The 27,695-nt window shown below is 38.2% G+C and overlaps 1 protein-coding gene across 1 annotated transcript in view; it reads left to right on the plus strand.

Moving 5' to 3' along the window:
- The window catches only part of LOC128577361 (transmembrane 9 superfamily member 2-like), a 143,264-nt gene that overhangs the window by 95,997 nt on the left and 19,572 nt on the right, over positions 1-27,695 (plus strand). Inside the window, exons 9-15 of the mRNA XM_053579573.1 lie at positions 674-782; positions 3,405-3,537; positions 5,302-5,421; positions 6,036-6,093; positions 20,030-20,189; positions 21,308-21,456; positions 26,035-26,146. Of these exons, the coding sequence (XP_053435548.1) occupies positions 674-782; positions 3,405-3,537; positions 5,302-5,421; positions 6,036-6,093; positions 20,030-20,189; positions 21,308-21,456; positions 26,035-26,146 (841 nt within the window). The remainder of the gene's footprint in view (positions 1-673; positions 783-3,404; positions 3,538-5,301; positions 5,422-6,035; positions 6,094-20,029; positions 20,190-21,307; positions 21,457-26,034; positions 26,147-27,695) is intronic.

Here is a 27,695-nt window from a genome sequence, read left to right on the forward strand (position 1 = left end):
ACATGTATACCATGGAATATTATGCAGCCTTAAAGAAAGATGGAGACTTTACCTCTTTCATGTTTACATGGATTCTTCTTAGCAAAGTATCTCAGGAATGGAAGAAAAAGTATCCAATGTACTCAGCCCTACTATGAAGCTAATTTATAGCTTTCACATGAAGGCTATAACCCAACTATAGCACAAGACTATGGGGAAAGGGCCAAGGAAGGGGAAGGGAGGGGGGAGGTTAGAATGGAGGGAGGGTGCTGGGTGGGGCCACACCTATGGTGCATCTTAGAATGGGTACAGGCGAAACTTACTAAAGGCAGAATACAAATGCCTACATACAGTAACTAAGAAAATGCCATGAAGGCTACGTTGAACAGTTTGATGAGAATATTTCAGATTGTATATGAAACCAGCACATTGTACCCCTTAATTGCACTAATGTACACAGGTATGATAAAAAAAGAAAAAAATTTCAAAATAACCTTTAAAATAATGTTGCTTCTGTTAGAATACAGCTTTAGCTCATTTAATATATGATGCATTCAGTTTCTGATGTAACTTTAACCTTAGAAAACTGATTGACATAATGATAATTTGAATTTCTTTTAAGTGTATACACATTTTCCTTTTAGTGTTCATTTAAGGAATTTGAAATTTAACTTTTCTTTCTTAAATTTTTTAGTATTATGAATTCGTTTGTTATTATTATTTTCCTCTCTGGAATGATAGCTATGATCACCTTAAGGACTCTCCGTAGAGATATTACCAGATACAATCAGATAAATTCTCCTGTAAGTAAAAATGTGCATTTTTGGTTCAACAAATACTTGAATGCCTACTCTGCCTAATCTGAATGTTATATTTCTAATATTTCTAGAGTATAAGTATAGCATTTTGAATATAACACATGTTTGATGTCTTGTAATTTTGTATGTTATACCAAATCAGTCATAAACGGGCACAGAGAAAAGTAAACTTCATTGGAAATGAAGGGGAGGGGAGAACTCAAACAAATCAGCTAGAAAAAATAAAAAAGCCCATATAAAGAGTGAAAAAGACAAGAACAGATGCTTTTCAAAATAACATAGACTAATGGCCAATAAATATATGAAAAAATGCTAACATCTCTAATCATCACAAACAAAAGTGAGGTAGTGCTTGGCTCCAATGAGAATGGTGTTTATCAAAAAGTCCCGAAACAATAGATGCTGGTATGGATGCAGAGAGAGAGGAACACTTATACACTGCTGGTGGGACTACAAACTAGTACAAAGAACTAAAAGTAGACCTACTATTTGATCCAGCAATCCAAATAGTAGATATTTACTCAAAGGAGAAAAAAAACTTTTATCAAAAAGACATATGTACTTGAATGTTTATTGCAACACAATTCACGATCACGAAGATTTGGATCCTACCCAAGTGTCCATCAGTACATGAGTAGATTAATAAAATGTGGTATATGTATACCACGGAGTATGACTCAGCCATGAAAAATGGTGAACTAATACCTTTTATAACAATGTGGATGGAACTGGAGGCCACTCTTCTAGTGAAGTATTGAAAGAATTGAAAAACAAATAGCCCATGTACTCACTATTAAATTGGTACTAATTGGTCAGCACTCATATGTACCTATGTTAGTAAAACTCAATGGAAACCAAGCAGGTGGGGAAGAGGAGAGAATGGGTAAATTCATACCTAATGGATATAATGCATGCTATCTTGGTAGTGGGCATACTTATAACTTTGACTCAAACTGCACAAAAACAATCCATGTAACCAAAACATCTGTATGCCTGTAATATTCTTTTTTTTTTTTTTTTTTTTGGTAGAGACAGAGTCTCACTTTATGGCCCTCGGTAGAGTGCCGTGGCCTCACACAGCTCACAGCAACCTCCAACTCCTGGGCTTCAGCGATTCTCTTGCCTCAGCCTCCCAAATAGCTGGGACTACAGGCGCCCGCCACAACGCTCGGCTATTTTTTGGTTGCAGTTTGGCCAGGGCCGGGTTTGAACCCGTCACCCTTGGTATATGGAGCCGGCGCCCTACCGACTGAGCCACAGGTGCCGCCCACCTGTAATATTCTTAAATAGAAAATAATAAGGAAGACAGCTGAGTGCCTGTAGCTTAGCGGCTAGGGCACCAGCTATATACGCCAGGACTAGTGGGTTGGAACCCTGCCCAGGCCTGCCAAACAACAATGACAACTGCAACAAAAAATGGCCAGGCTTTGTGGCGGGCACCTGTAGTCCCAGCTACTTGGGAGGCTGAGGCAAGAGAATCACTTGAGCCTGAGATTGAAGGTTGCTGTGAGCTGTGATGCTCCAGCACTCTACCAAGGGTGACATGGTGAGACTCTGTCTCAAAAATAAATAATAAGGAAGAGAAAATTTTAAAAAAGAAGGAGAGAGGGAGGAGGATGGGAGAGGTAAAGAACTACCTATCAGATACAATGAACATTATTCAGGTGATAGGCACATTGACAGCCCTGATTTAGGCATTATAAAAGCTATCCAATGTAACAGAAAACATTTATATCCCCTTAATATTTTGAAATTAAAAAAGTATAGAGTTGTGTAGTTTTTTTTTTTAAAAGCGCAGGTAAATTTATTAGACAGTTGTTTGTTATCAGCTCTTTGGCTATATAATTTGTATGCATTTCTCATGGCTGGGCCTGGTGGCTCATGCCTGTAATCTCAGCACATTGGGAGCCTGAGATGGGAGCATCATTGAGGCCAGGAGTTTGAGACCAGCATGGGTAATATAGTGAGACCCCGTCACTATACAAAAACACTTTTGAAATTAATTGGGCATGGTGGTACACATCTGTTGTCTGTGCTACTCAGGAGACTGAGGCAGGAGGATTGCTTGAGCCTGAGAGTTTGGGAAGGTACAGTGAGCTATGATTGTGTTACTGTACTCCAGCCTGAGTGATAGAGCAAGATTTTTCCTCTAAAAAATTTTTTATGTGTTTCTAAACTCTCAAAATATCATAATTAAAGATTTTCATTGCTTTGAAGCATAATATAACAAACCTTGCAAAATATCATAATTTAGGTTAAACTGTTTATACTGTTTGACTCTTGCAATCATTTGTGTATTGGTGAATTTTTAATTTCTATAACATTGGTTTAGTTTCTTATGTAAATTAAATCATTTTGCTTTCTTTAAAAAGCAGTCCAATTGTATGTTTGATGTAATTAACACCCTTCCTCCAATGCAAAACCTAGAGTAAGGGAATGATTCATTTATGTGGTGGGATCATGTACCTTCCACAGCCCTGCTAAATTCATAATGAGCCTTTGGTTTCCAGTTAGTGTGTCTTTAGAGGCAAATTGTGTTCCATCTAACTTTTAGAGCTCTTCTGTCATAGTAACTTGTATAATTATTAAAGACTTTTTCCTGTGCAGGAAGATGCCCAGCCAGACTTTGGTTGGAAGCTGGTTCATGGAGATGTCTTCAGGCCTCCAAAGAATGGAATGTTGCTCTCAGTCTTCCTAGGTCAAGGAATGCAAGTTTTCATCATGACCTTTATTACTTTATGTGAGTAGGCTCAGATATATCTTAAACATTCACAGTAAAATACCAACATATGCTGAACTTTGATTCATGTATGCAAAAAGACTTCAAAATTTATATGGTGAAGTTTATGGAAATTTGTGTTTTTATGGAACTTACATTTCTGTCTTCTCAAATTAAGATAGGAGTCAATGTTCCTATATCAAGAACCTTCTATAGCCTCTTCAGTTCTGAAGAGCCTATTATGAACTTCAGTACTCATATTCCTTGTTTTGCAAAATAGATGCATTCTTGAAAATCAGTACATGAGTACAGTCATATTTCTTTGTGGGCTAAGGAAGTTCATGATTCAAAGGCAAGCATTTCAACATGCTATGCCAAGCCCAAGTGCTGGTCCTTAAGTGTATAAATGGAATGGCATCTTTAGTAGGCTTACAATAACTGATGTACCCTATCTGCCTTCATTTATAAGCTAAAAATGGAGCTTGGCAGTTTTTGATAGCTGGGTAGTAATTTTCATAAACAAAGCTGCTGTAAAAGGTGGCTTATTGGGTATTTCAGATGTCAATGATAATTTCAAAATTCACCTCTTAAGGTTATATTTTCCTAAGATCAAGTCTCATTGTGATTTTTTTTATTCTCTACTTTGAATAAAAGGACATTTCTTTTCTTTTCTTTTCTCTCTCTTTTTTTTTTTTTTTTTTTTTTGAGACAGAGTCTCAGTCTGTTATCCTGGATAGAGTGCCATGGCATCATCATAGCTCACAAACTCACAGCCACCTCAAACTACTGGGCTTGAGCAATCCTCTTGCTTCATTCAGCCTACTGAGTAGCTGGAACTATAGGCGCCTGCCACAATGCCCAGATAGTTTTTGTTTTTTTTCTATTTTTAGTAGAGACAGGGTCTCGCTCTTGCTCAGGCTAGTCTTGAACTCCTGAGCTCAAGCAATCCATAAGCGTCAGCCTCCCAGAGTGCTGGGATTATGGGGTATCAGCCACTGCACCTGGCCAGAAATTTTCAGAGGAAAAAATTATTTGCTCTTTTGGAATGACTACTAGAGTAGGGAAGGGGGAGATATTTTATTTAATTTTGGTTTTCGTAGTGAAATTAAACACTAATTGAACTTGAAAATATATTTCCATTTACTTTGTTTTTTTAATTATTTTTTTATTGTTAAATCATAGCTGTGTACATTAGTGCAATCGCCATTCTAAGATGCACCACAGATGTGGCCCCACCCTCCATTTACTTTGAATTGAATATCAGACCTATTTATTATGAAAAAATTGTGAGGCCAGGTGCAGTGGCTCACGCCTGTAATCCCAGCACTCTGCGAGGACCAGACAGGAGGATTGCTTGAGCTCAGGTGTTCGAGATCAGCCTGAGAAAGAGCAAGATCCCATCTCTACTAAAAATAGAAAAAGTAGCTGGGTGTTGTGGCAGGTGGCTGTAGTCCCAGCTACTTGGGAAGCTGAGGCAAGAGGATCTCTTGAGCCCAAGAGTTTGAAGTTGCTGTGAGCTATGAGGTCATGATGCTCAGGGTGACAGAGTGAGACTCTGTCTGAAAAACAAAACAAAACAAACAAAAAGAACAAATTGAGAAAGAGTTAACTAAGTGAATAAATAACACTTGTTTGCAGCATCTATCTCTTAAGTACTCCTGGTAGAGAATTTCCTCAGGTGCTATTTCATATGTCTTAAGAAAGTTGTGCTTAATTTCTCATGAAGTCCTGTGTAATTCTGAGACTATTGTCACTGATTTCCTATTTCTTTTTTTGTGCCTTTAGTTCTGGCCTGCCTTGGTTTTCTTTCCCCCGCCAATAGAGGAGCTTTAATGACCTGTGCTATTGTGTTATGGGTCCTTCTGGGAACCCCTGCTGGATATGTGTCTGCTAAAATGTATAAGAGTAAGTGTTACAGTAATTATTATCCCAGGAAGTTGGTGTGTTAAATGTAGAAATTAAAAGACTTTAGGCTAGGCACCCTGGCTCCCTAGCCCTCTTCAGAGGCTGAGGTGGGAGGACTGCTTGAGTCCAGGAGTTAGAGACCAGCCTGAGCAAGAGTGAGATGCTGTCTCTCCTAAAAAATAGAAAAATTATTAGGCTGGGTGTGGTGGCTCAGTTCTGTAATACTAGCACTCTAGGAGGCTGAGGCAGGTGGATAGCTTTAGCTCATGAGTTCAAGACTAGCCTGAGGGAGACCTGTCTCTAAAAATAGCTGGTTGTTGCAGCGAGTGCCTATAGTCTCAGCTATACTTGGGAGCTGAGGCAAGAGGACACTTGAGTCCAAGAGTTTGCGGTTGCTGTGAGCTATGATGCCACAGCACTCTACCCAGAGTGAGACTCTGTCTTTAAAAATAAAAAATAAAAAAAGGCTGTAAAATAAAAAATTGAACAAATTGCATGGGGAATTTTAGCCAACCTATTAAAATATATTACTTGTACTTTGGTTACTGTAAAGTATTTGTGAAGTAGACTAAATCAAGTTGATACAGTAACTGTTCTGTTTTTTACTTCCTCAGCATTTAAAGGCACTAACTGGAAGACAAATTTCCTGCTGATGGCACTATTATGTCCTGGGTTAGTATCTCACGTTCTTTTTTCTCTATGCAATTTTATTCTTTCTTATACTTCATCTTGGAAAAAATCATTATACACTATAATGAAGAGTAGGAAGGAGATAAATGACCACTGTGCTTTCTGAAGATGCAGTATTTTCTTTCTTTCTTTTTTTTTTTTCCAGTCACAATATTGGATTTTAATATTATGTTGGCCATATCTGTAGTTTGCTTGACATCTCCTTGGTTGGAACCCCCTGATCATACTGCTGTTCATATGGAAAACACAATTTAATGATTCCATTTATGGTTTTTTCCCAGGAATTAAACGGCATAAAGAATGCCTGCCTGAATATTTCTGTCTAGCACCCTTTATGGAAGTAAAGAATTTAATAAATTTGTTTTCTGCTCTGTGAAGAGGTATTTTAAAATGAATCCGAAGGGTGCCAACTAGATTACAGTAAACAGTCCCTGTTTTAGGGGTCCTCAAACTTTTTTTTCTTTTTTTTTTTTATCGTTGGGGATTCATTGAGGGCACAATAAGCCAGTTACACTGATTGCAATTGTTAGGTAAAGTCCCTCTTGCAATCATGTCTTGCCCCCATAAAGTGTGACACACACTAAGGCCCCACCCCCCTCCCTCCATCCCTCTTTCTGCTTCCCCCCCCATAACCTTAATTGTCATTAATTGTCCTCATATCAAGATTGAGTACATAGGATTCATGCTTCTCCATTCTTGTGATGCTTTACTAAGAATAATGCCTTCCACGTCCATCCAGGTTAATACGAAGGATGTAAAGTCTCCATTTTTTTTAATGGCTGAATAGTATTCCATGGTATACATATACCACAGCTTGTTAATCCATTCCTGGGTTGGTGGGCATTTAGGCTGTTTCCACATTCTGGCGATTGTAAATTGAGCTGCAATAAACAGTCTAGTACAAGTGTCCTTATGATAAAAGGATTTTTTTCCTTCTGGGTAGATGCCCAGTAATGGGATTGCAGGATCGAATGGGAGGTCTAGGTTGAGTGCTTTGAGGTTTCTCCATACTTCCTTCCAGAAAGGTTGTACTAGTTTGCAGTCCCACCAGCAGTGTAAAAGTGTTCCCTTCTCTCCACATCCACGCCAGCATCTGCAGTTTTGAGATTTTGTGATGTGGGCCATTCTCACTGGGGTTAGATGATATCTCAGGGATGTTTTGATTTGCATTTCTCTAATATATAGAGATGATGAACATTTTTTCATGTGTTTGTTAGCCATTCGTCTGTCGTCTTTAGAGAAAGTTCTATTCATGTCTCTTGCCCATTGATATAAGGGACTGTTGGCTTTTTTCATGTGGATTAATTTGAGTTCTCTATAGATCCTAGTTATCAAGCTTTTGTCTGATTGAAAATATGCAAATATCTTTTCCCATTGTGTGGGTTGTCTCTTTGCTTTGGTTATTGTCTCCTTAGCTGTACAGAAGCTTTTCAGTTTAATGAAGTCCCATTTGTTTATTTTTGTTGTTGTTGCAATTGCCATGGCAGTCTTCTTCATGAAGTCTTCCCCCAGGCCAATATCTTCCAGTGTTTTTCCTATGCTTTCTTTGAGGATTTTTATTGTTTCATGCCTTAAATTTAAGTCCTTTATCCATCTTGAATCAATTTTTGTGAGTGGGGAAAGATGTGGGTCCAGTTTCAGTCTTTTACATGTAGACATCCAATTCTCCCAACACCATTTATTGAATAGGGAGTCTTTCCCCCAAGGTAAGTTCTTGTTTGGTTTATCGAAGATTAGGTGGTTGTAAGATGTTAGTTTCATTTCTTGGTGTTCAATTCGATTCCAAGTGTCTATGTCTCTGTTTTTGTGCCAGTACCATGCTGTCTTGACCACTATGGCTTTGTAGTACAGACTAAAATCTGGTATGCTGATGCCCCCAGCTTTATTTTTGTTACTAAGAACTGCCTTAGCTATGCGGGGGTTTTTCCGGTTCCATACAAAACGCAGAATCATTTTCTCCAAATCTTGAAAGTACGATGTAGGTACTTTGATAGGAATGGCATTGAATAGGTAGATTGCTTTGGGAAGTATAGACATTTTAACAATGTTGATTCTTCCCATCCATGAGCATGGTATGTTCTTCCATTTGTTAATATCCTCTGCTATTTCCTTTCTGAGGAGTTCATAGTTTTCTTTATAGAGGTCCTTCACCTCCTTCGTTAGGTATATTCCTAGGTATTTCATTTTCTTTGAAACTATGGTGAAGGGAGTTGTGTCCTTAATTAGCTTCTCATCTTGACTGTTATTGGTGTATACAAAGGCTACTGACTTGTGGACATTGATTTTATATCCTGAAACATTACTGTATTTTTTGATGACTTCTAGGAGTCTTGTGGTTGAGTCTTTGGGGTTCTCTAAGTATAAGATCATGTCGTCAGCAAAGAGGGAGATTTTGACCTCCTCTGCTCCCATTTGGATTCCCTTTATTTCCTTGTCTTGCCTAATTGCATTGGCTAGAACTTCTAGCACTATGTTGAATAGTAAAGGTGACAGAGGACAACCTTGTCTGGTTCCAGTTCTAAGAGGAAAAGCTTTCAGTTTTACTCCATTCAGTAAAATATTGGCTGTGGGTTTGTCATAGATAGCTTCAATCAGTTTTAGAAATGTGCCACCTATGCCTATACTCTTCAGTGTCCTAATTAGAAAAGGATGCTGGATTTTGTCAAATGCTTTTTCTGCATCTATTGAGAGGATCATGTGATCTTTATTTTTGCCTCTGTTAATATGGTGGATAACGTTTATGGACTTGCGTATGTTAAACCAGCCTTGCATCCCTGGGATGAAGCCTACTTGATCATGATGAATGACTTTTTTGATGATAAGCTGTAATCTATTGGCTAGGATTTTGTTGAGAATTTTTCCGTCTATACTCATGAGTGAGATTGGTCTGAAATTCTCCTTTTTGTTTGGGTCTTTTCCTGGTTTTGGTATCAGGGTGATGTTTGCTTCATAGAATGTGTTGGGGAAGATTCCTTCTTCCTCAGTTTTTTGGAATAATTTCTGCAGTACAGGAATAAGCTCTTCCATGAAGGTTTGATAGAATTCTGGAGTGAAGCCATCTGGACCAGGGCATTTTTTAGTTGGAAGCTTTTTTATTGTTTCTTTGATCTCAGTGCTTGAAATTGGTCTGTTCAGGAGGTCTATTTCTTCCTGGCTAAGTCTAGGGAGAGGGTGTGATTCCAAATATTGATCCATTTCCTTCACATTGTCAAATTTCTGGGCATAGAGTTTCTGGTAGTATTCAGAGATGATCTCTTGTATCTCTGTGGGATCAGTTGTTATTTCCCCTTTATCGTTTCTGATTGAGGTTACTAGAGATTTTACTTTTCTATTTCTAGTTAGTCTGGCCAATGGTTTATCTATTTTATTTATTTTTTCAAAAAACCAACTCCTTGTTTCATTAATTTTCTGAAGGAATCTTTTGTTTTCAATTTCATTGATCTCTGATTTGATTTTGGATATTTGTTTTCTTCTACTGAGTTTAGGCTTAGATTGTTCTTCTTTTTCCAATTCCATAAGATCTCTTGTGAGATTGTTGATGTGCTCTCTTTCTGTTTTTCGAACTTAGGCATCTAAAGCGATGAATTTTCCTCTGAAAACTGCTTTTGCAGTATCCCACAGGTTTTGGTAGCTTGTGTCTTCATTGTTGTTATGCTCAAGGAAGTTTATGATTTCCTGTTTTATTTCTTCCTGCACCCATCTGTTATTCAACAGAAGATTGTTTAATTTCCATGCCTTTGGGTGGGGTCGAGCATTTTTGTTAGAGTTGAGTTCCACCTTTAGTGCCTTATGGTCTGAGAAGATACAAGGTAAAATTTCAATTCTTTTGATTCTGTTGATATTTGCTTTGTGTCCCAGGATATGATCAATTTTGGAGAATGTTCCATGGGGTGATGAGAAGAATGTATATTCTTTGTCTTTGGGGTGGAGTGTTCTATATGCGTCTATCAAGCATAGTTGGTCTAAGGTCTCATTTAAATCTCTTATATCTTTGTTTAATTTCTGTTTAGAGGATCTGTCCAACTCTGTAAGAGGTGTGTTAAAGTCCCCTGTTATGATGGTATTATCAGATATCATATTGCTCAGACTGAGTAAGGTCTGCTTCAAGAATCTGGGAGCATTTAAATTGGGTGCATAAATATTTAGAATTGAAATGTCTTCTTGTTGTATTTTTCCCTTGACCAATATAAAGTGACCATCTTTGTCTTTTTTGACTTTAGTTGCTTTAAATCCACATGTATCTGAAAATAAGATTGCAACTCCTCTTTTCTTCTGAATTCCATTTGCCTGAAAAATTGTCTTCCAACCCTTGACTCGGAGCTTTAATTTGTCTTTTGAAGCCAGGTGTGTTTCTTGCAGACAGCAAATGGATGGCTTGTGTTTTTTAATCCAGTCAGCCAATCTATGTCTCTTCAGTGGGGAATTCAAGCCATTAACATTTATGGAGGTAATTCATAAGTGTGGTAGTATTCTATTCATCTTATTTGGTGAGAGTCCATTGCTTAGTTTTATCTTTTGCATCAGTGTGGAGGTTAGGTTCTGTCCTTTGATTTCTGAGTTCTTACTTTGCTGTTGATCCATTGTGGTGGTCAGTGTGCAGAACAGGTTGAAGTATTTCCTGTAGAGCTGGTCTTGTTGTGGCGAATTTCCTCAGTGTTTGTATATCCGTAAATGATTTGATTTCTCCACCAATTTTGAAGCTTAGCTTAGCAGGGTACAGAATTCTGGGCTGAAAATTGTTCTGTTTAAGTAGATTAAAGGTAGATGACCATTGTCTCTTGCTTGGAAAGTTTCATTAGAGAAGTCTGCGGTCACTCTGATGGATTTGCCCCTGTAGGTCAACTGGCGCTTACTCCTGGCAGCTTGCAGAATCTTTTCTTTTGTCTTGACTTTGGACAGGTTCATCACAATGTGTCTTGGATAAGCTCGGTTAGAGTTGAGGCAACCTGGGGTCCGATATCCCTCTGAAATCAGTGTGTCAGAATCTTTGGTGATGTTTGGGAAATTTTCATTTATAATATTCTCTAGTATGGCTTCCATTCCTCTGGGGCATTCTTCGTCCCCTTCTGGAATTCCTATAACTCGTATGTTGGAACGCTTCATAAAGTCCCATAATTCTGACAGTGAACGTTCTGCTTTCTCTCTCTTCTTTTCTGCCTCTTTTACTATCTGAGTTATCTCAAAAACTTTGTCTTCTACCTCTGAAATTCTTTCTTCTGCATGGTCTAACCTGTTGCTGATACTTTCCATTGCATCTTTAAGTTCCCTAATTGACTGTTTCATTTCCTTCAGCTCTGCTATATCCTTTTTATATTCTTCATATCGTTCATCTCTGATTTGATTCTGTTTTTGGATTTCCTTTTGGTTATTTTCCACTTTATTAGCAGTTTCCTTCATTGTTTCCATCATTCCTTTCATTGTTTTCAACATGTGTATTCTAAATTCCCTTTCTGTCATTCCTAACATTTCTGTATAGGTGGAATCCTCTGCAGTAGCTACTTCATGGTCCCTTGGCGGAGTTGTTCTGGACTGGTTCTTCATGTTGCCTGGAGTTTTCTGCTGATTCTTCCTCATGAGTGATTTCTTTTATCTGTTTCCTTGCCCTAATTTTCCTTTCACTTCCTCTTGCTCTTTAAGTTCTTGTGCCTGTGGACTAAGGGTTACAGGACTAGAGGAGTGAGAAGGTTGAGGAGCAAAAAAGGGATGAAAGAAAAGAGGACCGAGTGATAAGAAAAAAAAGAAAGATAGAGAAAGGAGAGGGGGTGGGGATAAGGAATATTGACAAAAAGAAGAGAGGTACAGAAAGAGGGAGACAGGGCAATATAGGTGTACAGTAGGGTACTTTGACACAACCTTAAAAAACCCCACCTTCTGGGAGTGCCCAGTTGGGTGGTTCCCTTGAGGTCAGCAGCTCTTTGCTAACCTGATCAGACACACTACCCCACCTCCACCAAGTAGAGAGGAAAGACAAAATTGCTATAAATCAAACCAAAACAAGCAAACAGAAAACTTTACGGGGATACAATTGGGTGAAAAACCAAATGATATGGGTAGAAACACTAGCAAAAATGAAGTTGTAGTTATTAAAAAAGGCAGCAATGGGAAATTATAATTAAACTAGAAAAGTTGAGAAAGATAAAGGGATCTGTATGGAAAAGATTGAAATTAAAAAACAAAAGAACATCAACAACGTTAAAATAAACAAACAAACAAAAAAAAAACCAACCAAACAAAAAAAAGAAAAAAATACACAACCAAAAACAAAGCAGTTTGTATATGTTATTGAATATTGTCTGGGCAACACGTGGTCTTCTGGGGTATGAGATGTTAGTCACAGTTCTGATACAACTGGAGGCTGCTGATTTCTCAAACCCCAGCGGGTAGACACCGTAAATCTCTCTTCAGCCCACTTAAAAGGCACTTTGAACTTGTAAACTTGCTGAGCAGAAGCTTTCCCAGCTTTCTCGCTGGAATCACTGCTGAAGTGGCTATCCGCTTACCCAGTGTGCCAAAACCGGTCTCACTCTGCCCCTGAGGGTTAGGGCTGCAAGGCGGCTCAGACCCCACCCTTAGGCTACTTGGTTGCTGGGTTATAAGCTCCCACCCGTTTCTAGCTCTGCGACCCTGAGGGCGGTGCTTGCCGGGGCAGATCACTGACAATGGTTCCGTGTGACCCACCGCCAAACACTATTAGCTCCGTCTGGCTCAGCGGCTCAGACTGGGGCTCTAGACAACGGCCAGAGTTCTCCGCACTCCCGCTCAGGCCTTCCCCAGGGCAGTTCAACTCAGTGACAAGCCCAAGGACATCAAAACAGTTCACAGGTAAGGCCTTTCTGGTTTGCAGTCTCGCTGCTACTGAACTTACAGTTGTGGGCGGGTTTAGATGGATTGAACACACGCGACCACTTGCCGGTTTTCCACTGTTTTAGTCCTCCTCTTGGGGTCCAGAAGTCTCTCGCTGACTCCCTGTATCCTCATAGGAGTGATGATAGGCAGTTCCCACCAGCCAGAGATACCTGGAATCCTATCTCCCCAGACTCAACGGTGCCCAGATGCAAGGAAGCTGTTACTCGCTGCCATCTTGCTCCGCCTCTGTCTATACTCATTTCTTGATAGTTTTGAAATGTACCATTGCATCATGTACATTAGGTGAGGTCCCCCAAAATATCCTCCCTCCTCCCATATCCCCCCTCCCCTCCCCTCTCTCTCCTCTTCCCTTCTACTTTCTGGACTATCTAAAATTTATTCCTGTATTTTCTTATAAGAGTTTCAGTCTTTGATCCATTTCAAGTTATTTTTTGTATATGGTATGAATTAGGGGTCTTACTTCATTCTTTTGTATTTGGTTATCCAGTTTGTCTTGATCACTTGTTGACAAAAGTATTCTTCCCCTACTGAATTGTCTTGACTTCCTCACTGAAAATCAAGTAGTCATAAATCCATGGGTCTATTTCTAGACTCTCAGTCATATTCTATAGGTGTATTCCCTATATATAGTCTTTATGACAGTACCACTCAGTTTTGTTTATTATAGTTTTGCATGAAATTTTCAAATTAGGAAGTGGGATTCCTTCAACTTTGTGCTTTTCCAAAATTGTTTTGGCCATTCTGGACTTTTGCATTTGCATATTAATTTTGAAGATCTTTTCAATTTTATTCAAAAAGCCAGCTGTGGTTTTGATAGGGATTGCATAGAATCTGTAGATCAGTTTGGGGAATATTGTCATCTTAATAATATTATCTTCTAATTCATGAACACATGATATCTTTCCATTTATTTGGATTTCTTTCAATGATGTTATAGTTTTTATGATTTCAAATCTTTTTACATTTATTGAGATCTGTTTTATGGCCTAACATGTGTTCTACCTTGGAGAATATTCCATATAAACTTGAGATTATATATTTTGCTCTTATTAACTTGACTATTCTGTAGTTGTCTATTAGGAATAGTAGGTTTTAGTGTTATTAATATCTTTCATTTTTTGTTCCCTTTTTGTTTGTCTGTCAAGTAGTTCTATCCCTTATTGAAAGTGAGATATTGTAGTCTCCCAACTATTATTATTGAATTGTCTATTTCTTCCTTTAATTCTATTACTTTTTGCTTCATATATTTTGGGGGCTCTGTGGTTAGGTACATGTATGTTTATAATTGTTATTTATTCTTGGTGGATTGACCCTTATACGGTCACAGAATGTCCTTTTTGTCCACAGAATTCTGTCCTCTTTGTCTCTCATAACACTTTTTGTCTTAAAGTTTATTTTGTTTAATAAAAGGGTAGGCATTCTAGGTCTCTTTGGTTACTGTTTGATATACACATAAACTTGTTTTTTAAACTTCAGATTAACATGAGGGTACAAATGATTAGGTTATGTTGTTTGTGTTTGTTAGGTAAAGTCCAAGTTATAGTTGTGCCCTTCACCCAGGAAGTGTGCTGTGTAACCCTTATATTATGCCCATTAGGTGAGAGCACACCAATCCCCCTCTCTCCTCCCTCTCCTTTCTCTTCCCCCAAGTTGAATTTAATTGTGTTTTTCTCTTGACAGTACACATTTAATACTTTTACTTTCGTCTTATTTATATCTTTGAATCAAAATTATGCTTCTTATAGACATAATATATTTAGATCCTGTTTTTCTTTTCACTTTTCCGGTCTCTGCTTTTTAATTAGAACATCTTATCCATTTACCTTTAAGATAATTATCAATACGGTTGGATTTATGTCTGTCAGTTTGCTATTTTCTTTCTATAATCTTAGGTTCCTCTGTTCCTCTATTACTACCTTTTTTGTATTAGATACTTTTTAGTACACCATTTTTGTTTCCTTGTCATTTCTTATACTGTTTTTGAGCTATTTTCCTAGTGGTTGCTTTGTGGATTACAAATTAAAGTCTTAATTTATAACCATTTGGTTCAGATTAATACCAACTTAATTTCAATAGTATATGAAAACTTTGCTCCTTTATACTTCTTTCTTTTTTTTTTTTGACACAGAGTCTCACTATGTCACCCTTGCTAGAGTACTGTGGCATCACAGCTCACAGCAACCTCAAACTCTTGGGCTTAAGTGATTCTCTTGCCTTAGCCTAACTCCCGAGTAGCTGGGACTACAGGCACCCACACAATGCCTGCTTATTTTTTGTTGCAGTTGTCATTGTTGTTTAGCTGGTCTGGGCTGGGTTTAAACCTGCCAGCCTTGGTGTATGTGGTTGGCTCTGTAACCACTGTGCTATGGATGCTAAGCCACTAAATAATTTTTTTTAAGAGACAAAGTCTTGCTCTGTTGCCCAGAGCAGTGGAGCTGGCATAGCTTATTGCAGTTTCAAACTCCTGGGCTCAAGTGATTCCCTTGCCTCAGCATCCCAAGTAGTTGGAACTACAGGAGTGTGCTACTGCATCTGGTCAATTGAACTTTTCTTTTATATAACACCTTTTTCTCCCCCTCTTTTCTGAAAGACATTATTAGTGTCATACAAATAATGTCTTCATACTCAGTATGCTCATCAATACAGATTTATAATTATTGCATTATGCAGTTGTCCTTTAAATTAGATAAGCAAAAAAGAAGTTTCAAACAAGTAATACTTACTAATCATGGGACCTTGGGCAAGTTCTTTAACTTCCGTAAGCTTAGGTTTCCTCATGTACAGTTTAGGAATAATGGCATTATTTACCTTATGTGGTTGCTATAAGGATTGAGTGAGATAATATATGTATTTGAAACATACATTATGTTTTGGAACAGTGCCTAGCACAGAATAAATGCTCAATAAATGATAGATGTGGTTATTAGCTACTATTTTCTTCTACCATCATGTCTTTGCTCTTACTGTTCTGTTTATAATCACTTCTTTCCAATTTCCATATTCCAAACTTTTGTTCATTCTTTAAGTCCTAGTGCAAATACCACCACTTCCATGCTCTTGATCTGTGTAGTGTCTATTACCATTATTACAACACTGACCACATTCATCCTTAGATTGAAGCTATTTGTGATATGTCTTATTTCTCATTCTGTATTTTAAAACTCATGAGAGTGAGTACTATGTCTTATTCATCTCTGCGTCTTTCACAGTGTGCAACTCTGTGCATTATACATGAAGTAAGTGCTTAGTAAGTGTTTACTGTGTGATTGAATCATGTGAATAATTTAAAAATGCAAAATAGGTTCTGTTCCTTGGTTCTGTTAGTGAAATTTAATGCAATTTTAAAGCAATATACCAGGCATGATACAAAAGTACCTACATAGTCTTTACCTTTTTTGGTTACTCTTTTCTTCTGGGTTCTTACTGCTCTGCTTTCATCATTCAGCTACAGCATTTCCTATGTTGTAGTGTAATTTATTTGTTTATGTCTGTATCCCATGAGATTGAGCTTTTTCAGGGCAAAGATTTTCATTTTATTTATCTTTGAACACCAGGGCCTGACACATGGGTACTCAATAAAAGTTTGATGAATGTGTAAATAAATGTTTCAGGTAGGAGATGGACTCAGTTGACCTCTTAAGTTTTCTTCTAGCTTTGCTGTTTAAGATTCCATGGAAAGGTATAGAAATAATTAGAGATTAACGTAGGAGGAAATATTTTGAATGTAAAATTATAAAGTTGAAGGACAGTTACAGATTTGTTAAATACGTATTAACATTCTAGAACAGGGAAAGGGAAATTGTTCTAGAAAGGGAAATTGTTGAGACGGGTTAATTGAGTTTATGTATAAGAAGGGAGGTTATGATTTGTCAAGTGAGAAGTAATTTTTCTGGCCAAGGAATGATAACGGCTGAAATGACTCTCTCAAAAGCTAGGAAATTTGGCAGAGGAAGATTGTGGCTAAACAAATTCATTAGAGCAGAAAGGTATTAAAAACATTTCAAGAAGTGTGGTTAAATCATGGAAAACTAGGTGCCCTTATTAAGATGCCAGAAACTGAGACATAAGGTGGAGGTTTTGTTGTATTTGTTGTTGTTTGAAAGTACTTGAAGCTATATCTTTAGCAAGAGCAAAGTATGAGCCTTCAAAGGCAGAAAAGGTGTACCTACTAGAAAAGGTGTTAATAGAAGAAATCATAAACACAAAGGGAAAAGGTGAAGTAGGAATAGTAACATGAAGGAACAAGTGACAGAAGGCAATTGAGAAAAGATCAAGTCAACTTATGAGGGATGAGAACACATCCAAAAGAATGATCCTAAACAAGAAATGAAGCAGAGATGGCAAATATGAAGGCAGCATTATAATCCTAGACTTGGAGTGGACCTTGAGAGAACTTAGAACTAAAGAGATAAGCAGAGTTTCCCTAAAGAGTGTGCCTCAAAGCCTAACTGGTAGATGGTGGAAAGGCTATTACCACATTCTCTTTCTCTGGTGTCTGACACAATATCCAGGAGAAAAGAAGCGATGTGATTGGTGGCGTGGGTTTAGGAATAACTATCTCACCATGGAGGCGTTTTATAGCATATTGGAATGGGAAAAGCTTGCTTTTTTTTTTTCAGATTGAGTCTTAAGCTGTCTCCCTGGGTAGAGTGCCGTGGCACTATAGCTCACAGTTACCTCCAACTCTTGGGCTCAAGTGATCCTCTTGCCTCAGATTTTCTATTTTTAGTGGAGATGGGGTCTCGCTTTTACTCAGGCTGGTCTTGAACTGGTAAACTCAAGCAATCCACCGCCTCGGCCTCCCAGAGTACTAGGATTACAGGCATGAGCTACTGTGCCTGGCCGAAAAGCTTGCTCTTAAAAAATCAGACATACCTGAATTGGAATCCCAGCTGTGCCTCTTAGCAGTTGTTTGACCTTGAGCAAAGCACTTGATATCCCTAAAAGACATTAATAAAGAACTCTGTCTCTTTCCATAACTCCTATTTTTCAGATATCTATGTTGCTCATCTACTTTTCTTATATGTATTTTTTGCCTGTTTTTCATTTCTTTTTTAAAATGCTGCTTTCTAAGATATTATATCAGCTCTATCTTCCAACCCTTTTACTGAGGCTTTAATTCCTCTTGCCACATTTTTTATTCCCCAGAGCTCTTTTATTTTCTCAATAGTCCTTAAAAGTTCTTCTTGTTTTATGCTTGTAACATCTCCTCTAATGTCTCTGAGGATGTCAATGATAGATTTTCTTTTTTAAAATTTTTCTTCTGAGCTTCAGGGATCTTCTCCAAGAGAACAGACCTCCAGTCTTCTGCTGAGGTTGGGGAAGGGAAATTATTTGGTTTTGCAGAGTAGGAGAGGAAATCTGCAAGTCTGTCAGATTCTTAGAATGGCTTAAAAACAATCCTTTTGGTTTTAGCTACTCCTTAATGCCTGCTTATAGAGATACCTGGCACTATAAATTTCAGAGCCTTCTTGGAGTTCTGTGGTACAAACTGATTGGCCTCTTAGCTTTTCCTGCTGATGACGCAGGATGTAGGTTTCTCAGTTTTCACTAACTTGGCACTGTTTGTCCAGCTTCTATCTAGTTTGCAAAATTTGTTGCTAATGCCTTCTCTCCTCTATCGCCCAACCTTGTGTATTTATGCCCTTTTAAAATGCCCTTATTATAATTTTATCAGGGTTTTGATGAGGGAGGAGAGCTGAATGTATGAGTTAAATCTGTCATTTTTAACCAAAAGTCTTGGAATTCTTCATGTCTTTTATATCCATCTCTTTACATTTTAACTATCACCACATTATACAGATTCTTACCACTTTACAGCTGGGCTACTTTCTTACATCATCTCCTCCTTTAGGTCTGTCCTCTGCGATGTTGTAGATTTGTCTTCCTGAAAAATGGCACAGTGTGTCACTTTTTAAAAAAGTTTATTTTATTTTATGTTTTTGCAGTTTTGGTCAGAGCTGGGCTTGAACCTGCCACCCCCGGTATATGGGGCTGGCGCCCTACTCCTTGAGCCACAGGCGTCACCCCTGTTTTGATTGCAAAAACTCTTCAGTTGCATATTTCCTGATGCTGACAGGAGAAAGTCTACATTCCTCATCCTAACATTCAAAGACTTCCACAGTCTAGCCTCAGTCTGCTTTTCAATCTCACCTTTTAGGCATTCCAAAACACCCACACCCATGTCCACCTGTAGCTTTGGTCAAACTGTTCAAAACAAGTAGGGACAAAATAGCTGGGTTTGCCTGGTGATGTATCTGGTAGATGTAGCCATTGACTAGTTGATTTAGAGTGACCTAATTATTATTATCATTTTTTTTGAGAGAGAGTCTTACTCTGTCACTCTAGGTAGAATGCTATGGGATCATAGCTCACAGCAACTTCAAACTCTTGGGCTTGAGTGATCCTCTTGCCTCAGCCTCCCAAGTAGCTGGGACTATAGGCGCCCGCCACAAAGATAGGCTATTTTTTCCCCCTATTTTTAGTAGAGATGGGGTCTAACTCCTTCTTAGGCTGGCCTCAAACTCCTGAGCTCAAGTGATCCATCTGCCTCAGCCTCCCAGAGTGCTAGGATTACAGGCATGAGCCACCGTGCTGGGCCAGGAGCGATCAAATTAAAAATCTTTGTTTTAAGTGAATACCTGTTTGACTTGAGGCATCTGATAGTCCATTTCGACCTACGATTTGAAAATCTGCTTTTCATCTTTTTTGATGTGTTCACTATACTGCATATTGAGTTTTTCATGCATATTACTTCACAATTTATTTATTTTCTGCTAGACTCTGAAGGTGCAAGGATAAGTAGGATGTGGAAATTACATTCTATAATAAACTGCTATCTTATTATATGGTATGTAGCTTAAGCCCTAGCTCAGTGACTTGGGTTTACACATTATAATTTAATATTCTTCTAGGGTTTGACCCTGTAGTTTATTATATCCTTCCTGCCAAAAGAATGTTCTGACATTCATATCAAGTTGTTTATAAAGTGTTTTGTTTTCTAATTTTCCAGAAAGTATATTGCTTTCTAATGACTTTTTTTCTTCCTCAGAATTGTCTTTGCTGACCTCTTCCTCATGAATCTAATTCTTTGGGTGGAAGGATCATCAGCTGCCATCTCCTTTGGCTCTCTCATAGGTATCCTTGGCATGTGGTTTGGAATTTCAGTACCACTAACGTTTTGTGGTTCATACTTCGGAAGCAAGAAAAAGGTAAACTTTAAAAAGTGCTGCTGTTGACCATTGTATGAGGCCTGAAATAATCTTCTGTAATCTTATGGAATACAAAAAGTGACACTGGAGAAAACAATAGAGGATAATCATTTTGGAATAAAAGATATTGAAAATATTAAGTAAAAGACATTGATACTTCCAAAACCTCTCGATAATGTATTTCCCACATTATAGATTGTTTATCTCTGATGGACAAAAGTTAAGAACATATTGTAGATAGGCTGACATTACCTGACTCAGAAAAATAATAGGATTATACAATGGGGAAAGAAAGCCAAGATATAGTTCAAGAAATAGGGCTATTCAGTTGAAAGATTTGAAGTTAGCCTGTTCCATGTGCAGGGAAAAGGTGCAAGATACCAAAAGCCCTAAATGAGCCTACACTGCAAAAGGATTGTTAAGGATATAGCATGAGATTTTAGAAGAGAAGTCAGGAAATGACAGCGTGGAAGGTGAAATTTCACAGAGAGCAGAAAAAAATTTTCTGAAAACGAATCGACAAATTCTTAGGCAAATACTAAGAGAATGTTTCGGCATTTTAGATTATTTCATATTGGAATAGTTGCTAGTAAGTCTTGTCCAATCTCTCCCTTGGAATTTATGAAAAAGAATAAACATTGTTACTGGTTGTCCAGCTGTGTGCCATCTGGTATGGTGGCCACTGGCCACATGTGGCTGTTGAGTACCTCAACTGTGGCTAGTCTGAATTGAGATGGGTTGTAAGTGGGAAATACAAACCAAATTTTGAACACAAAGAACAACAACAAAAATAATGTAAAATATCTGCTTGATAATACTTATATTGATCATGAGTTTGAATTATGTTTGGATATGTTAGGTCAAATAAATATATTAAAATTCATTTTACCTGTTTCTTTTTATTTTTTTTAATGTGTCTACTAAAAAGATGTAAAACTACACATGTGGTTTATATTATATTTCTTTTGCACTATGCCGGTTTAACCCCTGCCCACATGACTGCTCTCATAAATATTCCATGCCTGTTCAGATTCAAGATTCTGTATTGTAATTATGTCTGCATAGATTTTCTTCAATTTCATTTTATTCTGATTCTCACTTCATTGATTTTTAAACAGTTTAAATGTTCAGTTCACACAAACCAGATCCCCCGTCACATTCCTCCACAGAGCTTCTTTACTAATCCAATTGTTGGCATCATAATTGGAGGCATTTTACCATTTGGCTGCATTTTTATTCAACTGTTTTTCATTCTAAACAGTATTTGGTAAGTATTATATCTTGATAATCTCAAACCTTTTCATTTTTAGTAAATTAACTTTATTATTTTTAAGGAGGTAAAATTCTGGTATGATAATACTTCATTTATTCCACTTTATCCAGGAAATACAGTCTGACCTGGGGGTTTCCTAGGGAACTGAGACTTAATTTACAACCTTTAAAAGCCACATTTTTATGGAAATCTCTATGAAGATTTTCTTTTTTAAAATTAAAAATCCCTTCTTAAGCCTTTCTGGATGACTTAGAGAAGTTGGTTTCAAACTGAGCCTTTTTGGCAGTGGGTAGGAGTGTGGAGGTTCCTTGGAGGGAGGTATGTAAAGATGGGAAATAGGCAGCTCTGATTTTTGTCTGTTTTCTATATTGGCCTTCCATGAGAGATTTTATTTAGATTTCCTCTGCTAAAAACAATTTGAAGACCCCTAACTTTGAGTCTTCGTGTAAGTACTTCATGTAACTACTGGTTTTCTGTTTTATTCCCTTCTGTTAACTGTTAGTTCGGGTGCCAGGACTCCTATTCCTTATATCGTTCTTCTTTTTATTTACTGTTTCTAATCTGTTGTCATTGAAGAATTCTAATAACAAGATAGTTAGAAGTGCATGTAAATTATCAGGGCTTAAGTGACTCACACCTGTAATCCTAGCACTCTGGGAAGCCAAGGCAGGTGGATTGCCTGAGCTCAGGAGTTCAAGACCAGCCTGAGCAAGAGCAAGACCCATCTCTAAAAATAGCTGGGTTTTGTTGGGGGCTCTTGTAGTCCCAGCTACTTGGGAGGCTGAGGCAAGAGAATCACTTGAGCCCAAGAGTTTGGAGTTGCTCTGAGCTATGATACCACAGCACTCTACTAAGGGTGACAAAGTGAGACTCTGTCTCAAAAAGAAAAAAGAAAAAAAAAAAAATGCAGCAGCTTTAGTGCCCCCTAGCTTCTGCATCCATTTTTTTAACTTCCTATTTATTTATTTTTTTCCAGAGAAGTTCTGAAATTTTCTTTTGGGGGAGTGGGACAAAGTCTCACTGTATTGCTGTGGGTAGAGTGCCATGGTATCATAGCTCACGGCAACCTCAAACAAACTCTTGGGCTCCAGTGATCCTCTTGTCTCAGCCTCCTGAGTAGATGGCAATATAGGCACCTGACATAATGCCTGGCTAATTTTTCTAGTTTTTCTATTTTTAGTAGAGATGAGGTCTTGTTCTTTTTTTTTTTTGGAGACAAAGTCTCATTTTGTTGCCCTCAGTAGAGTGCCCTGGCATTATAGCTCACAGTAAGTAGCTGGGACTACAGGTGCCTGACACATGCCCAGCAATTTTTAGAGAAGGGGTCTCTTGTCAGGCTGGTCTCAAACTTTTGACCTCAGACAATCCACCCACCTTGGCCTCTCAGAGGCTTATAGGCAGGAGCAACTGGGCCTGGCCTTTATTTGTTTGTTTGTTTATTTATTTATTTATGAGACAGTCTTGCTCAAGCTGGAGTGCAATGGCATCATCATAGCTCACCGCAACCTCAAACTTTTGGGCTCAAGCCATCCTTTCACCTTAGTCTCCCAAGTTGCTGGGACTACAGGCATATGCCAAAATGTCTGGCTCATTTAAGGAAAAAAGTTTTTTTGTTTTTTTTTTTTTGGGGCGGCACCTGTGGCTCAGTCGGTAAGGCGCTGGCCCCATATACCGAGGGTGGCGGGTTCAAATCCGGCCCCGGCTGAACTGCAACCAAAAAAGTAGCCGGGCGTTGTGGCAGATGCCTGTAGTCCCAGCTGCTCGGGAGGCTGAGGCAAGAGAATCGCTTAAGCCCAGGAGTTGGAGGTTGCTGTGAGCTGTGTGATGCCACGGCACTCTACTGAGGGCCATAAAGTGAGACTCTGTCTCTACAAAAAAAAAAAAACTTTTTTTTTTTTTTTTTTAAACAGAGTCTCATTATGTCGCCCTTGATAGAGAGCCACGGCGTCCCAGCTCACAGCAACCTCTAACTCTTGGGCTTAAGCGATTCTCTTGCCTCAGCCTCCTGAGTAGCTGGGACTATAGGCACCTGCTACAACGCCTGGCTATTTTTTTTTTTTTATTAAATCATAGCTGTGTACATTGATATGATCATGGGGCATCATTCACTAGCTTCACGGACCGTTTGACACACTTTCATCACACTGGTTAACATAGCCTTCCTGGCATTCTCTCAGTTACTGCGCCAAGACACTTACATTCCATATTTACCAAGTTTCACATATACCCTTGTAAGATGCACTGCTGGTGTAATCCCACCAATCCCCTTCCTTTTACCCACCTCTCCCCTCCCTCCCCTCCCTTTCCCCCTTCCCTCTATTCTTAGGTTGTAACTGGGTTATAGCTTTCATGTGAAAGCCCTAAATTAGTTTCATAGTAGGGCTGAGTACATTGGGTACTTTTTCTTCCATTCTCGAGATACTTTACTAAGAAGAATATGTTCCCGCTCCATCCATGTAAACATGAAAGAGGTAAAGTCTCCATCTTTCTTTAAGGCTGCATAATATTCCATGGTGTACATATACCACAATTTATTAATCCATTCGTGGATTGATGGGCACTTGGGCTTTTTCCATGACTTAGCAATTATGAATAGGGGTGCAATAAACATTCTGGTACAAATATCTTTGTTATGATGTGATTTTTGGTCTTCTGGGTATATGCCCAGTAGAGGGATTACAGGATTGAAATGCTCATCATCTTTAATCATCAGAGAAATGCAAATCAAAACTACTTTGAGATATCATCTAACTCCAGTGAGACTAGCCTATGTCACAAAATCCCAAGACCAGAGATGTTGGTGCGGATGTGGAGAAAACGGAACACTTTTGCACTGCTGGTGGGAATGCAAATTAATACATTCCTTTTGGAAAGAGATATGGAGAACACTTAGAGATCTAAAAATAGGCCTGGCTATTTTTTGTTGTAGTTGTCATTGTTCTGTAGCAGGCCTAGGCCGGGTTCAAACCCTCCTGCCTTGGTGTGTGTGGCCAGCACCCTAAACACTGAACTATGTGTGCCGAGCCTTAAAAAATGTTTTGTAGATATGGAGGTCTCACTATGTTATGCAAGCTTGTCTGAACTCCTGGCATCAAGTGATCCTCCTGCCTTAGCCTCTAAATGTGCTGGGGTTACAAGTATAAACCAATGCACTGATCTTTTCCTAATTCTTGACTGCATTCTGGTTTCAGAAACTGGCCAATTGGGGTGTTACTGTGGAGGGACTTTTGGAGATGGGCAAAAATAAATAAGAAAAGAAAGAAAATAAAATGTAGTAGCCAAATATGTCTTTTATAACACTTTTGTCTCAAAGCCATCTTTCAGACAAAACTTTCGAGTTCTCAAAAATTAGGCTTAATCATGTACATTAATTACTCACTATTCAAACAACATTGTGACAAATTTGTTTGAAAAAATAAGCAATAAAATCTGTTACCTTGTCAGCAACTAAATATTTAGCATACTGCAAAATAGATTATAGTAATCATTTTTCCAGATGTTTTTGATGGGAAAATAATTTTAAAGCAAAAACTAAAAGGTTTCTTAGATGAATTAATTTTCATTTTGCTGAAAAGCAATGTGCTTATACTATACAACTTTGTATATATTTATTATCTATAGAGGTGATTTTCCCCAACACCTATCCCTCATTCTCACACCTAAGTATATATTTTACATGAGATTTTAAAATGGGATGTTGATTTGTCAGTTTTTTTTTTTATCTCCAGAAGGCTTTTTAAAAATGGACATTGATTATAATAATTAAGGGAATTACTTCATTCTTTCAAGTTTGAACAAATGTAATCTACGCAGAGATTTTTTATTTTATTTATTTATTTATTTTTTTGAGGCAGTCTTGTTTTGTCACCCTCAGTAGAGTGCTGTGGCACCATAGCTCATAGCTCAAACTCCTGGGCTCAAGTGATCCTCTTTGCCATAGCCTCCAGAGTAGCTGGGACTACAGGCGCCGGCCACAATGCCTGGCTATTTTTAGAGATGGGGCATTGCTTTTCTCAGTCTGGTCTTAAACTCCTGAGCTCAAAAGATCTGTCTGCTTTGGCCTCCCAGAGTGCTAGGATTACAGGCATGAGCCACCTTGCCCAGCCTATACAGACATACTTGGAGAGGCTGCATGTCAACAGATCTTCCGAGGCAAAGTAGTGTTTGATTCTGTGATTTTCTGATTTATGATATAGTTGCTAGTCCTTATGCCATTTATAACCTTCCATTTGTCAAGAGGAGTCATGTTTTAATATGTGTATAGAGAAAATTAAAGGTATTGATAGTTCTCAAGTGAGCCCCCACGGCCAAGTAGCAGGCCTGGTTTTGACTGCAGAAGGTATGGCAATGCCCTGAAACTGCATAGCTAAGGGAATGTTAAGATGATACAAGATGGATCAATGAAAATTTGGAATGAAGAGTTAAAAGTTTAAGAAAAAAAAGGTTTGAAAAAAAAAAAAGAAAAAAAGGTTTGGAGATGTGTATGACCGTCTATTGTATACATTTCATTGATCTTTCAGTGTATACTATGACGTTCAAATGTATTTGAAACCTCTTCCTTTTTATTTCCAGGTCTCATCAACTATACTATATGTTTGGCTTTCTTTTCTTTGTCTTTATCATTCTCCTGATTACTTGTTCAGAAGCTACAATTTTGCTGTGCTATTTTCATCTATGTGCTGAGGTAAAGACACACAGAACAAATCTTAAGCTTTCTAAACTTGTATTATAGAACGAGAAGTCTGTTTTTAGAAAGGAATTGAAAGAAACTTTAACTGCGTAGTTTCTACTACTTGGGATCAGCTGTACATTGTGTTTTCCTAATGACACATTTTGACATTGATGCAGTTATCAAGTGAAATTTGACTGGAAATTTAAACAGAAAGCAATTTCTTTGGGGCTGATTACTATAATTGCTACATAATATTCAGTTAACGTAGAAAAATATAGGGGACTGATTAGATATTTAGATATATAAAAGATCTGGTTGATTAATGTTTTCTTTTCAACAAAGTTTTCTTTGCAGTTTAGGCTCAGATTGTATTTTGTGAGTTCCTTTCATTTCATTGCCTTTTGCTTACCATGTCATTCTGGATAACTGAGGGGGTAGTGTACATTGCTCTCTTAAATTCCCAGATCATCTTATTTTGGTAGTTAAATATGACTCTCTAAACGTGACAATAGAGGGTTGAGGGAATGATTCTTACAGACATGTTGTCTTGGAGCATTTTCTTTTTGTGCTATATAGATGCAGGGCTCAAAAATATAATCATTTATATATTATTCTTAGTTGCTCATTAATGAATCTGCAGCCATCATTAGTGATACAAGCATATAATGGGTATTTTAAAACTCTTTAATTATTGTATTTTTTATTTTAATAATTTTAGGGAGTACAAGTTGAATGCTATGACATGTATATGTTGTATAGGGGTAATGTCTGGGCTTTTAGTGTACCTGTCACCTGAATAATATACATTATACCCCAAATATGTTTTTATTTATTAGAAAATGTTTTAGGCATTCCTAAGGCCACCCACGTTTTTGGTGACTTAGTAGAACTCACAGGACTAAGCATATAAATATCCACATGGCCGGGGTTTATTGCAGAGGAAGGATACAGTATCAAGAAGGGGGAAAGACACAGGTGGAGCCTGGAGTAGTCCAGGCACAGGCTTCCTATGTTGTCTCCCTCCCATTGGGGAGCACACTGAGCGTGCTCCTTTCTCCAACAGTGAAAAATGCAGTAATAAATGTACAATGTTTCTGCCCAGGGAAGCCCATTAGAGACTCAGCATCCAAGGTTTTTACTGGAAGCTAGTCACATAGGCACCCTCTGCCTAGCAACTGCAGAAAGTATAGACTCCCGAATGGAAAGCAAGTATTCATAAATCACGTTGTTTGTACAATCTAGATATAGCAAACCAGCCTTATCAGCCAGGGAATGATTAAATGGCAAATTCCCAGATGCAAGCCAAGGGCCAGCTTTGCAAGCAGCCTCTTCTAAAGATAGGAGCCTCAAACCTGCTATGTTAATTCTTTTCTGCACTATCTATGCCCTTGGCCCGTGGCCCCAGACTCTTTAGAGTGAAATTGTTATCAGTAGGAGTCCATGGTGCAGGGTGAGACCAACCTGCAGTTCTGACCTCAGTCATGCATCCATGCGTCCTTAATTTAGCCAGTTAAAGTAAATCTTATGAACCCACAAAGTCTATCCTAAATTTCTTTGTTAC

Source organism: Nycticebus coucang, chromosome X (assembly GCF_027406575.1).
Source record: "Nycticebus coucang isolate mNycCou1 chromosome X, mNycCou1.pri, whole genome shotgun sequence".
Taxonomy (NCBI): Eukaryota; Metazoa; Chordata; class Mammalia; order Primates; family Lorisidae; genus Nycticebus; species Nycticebus coucang.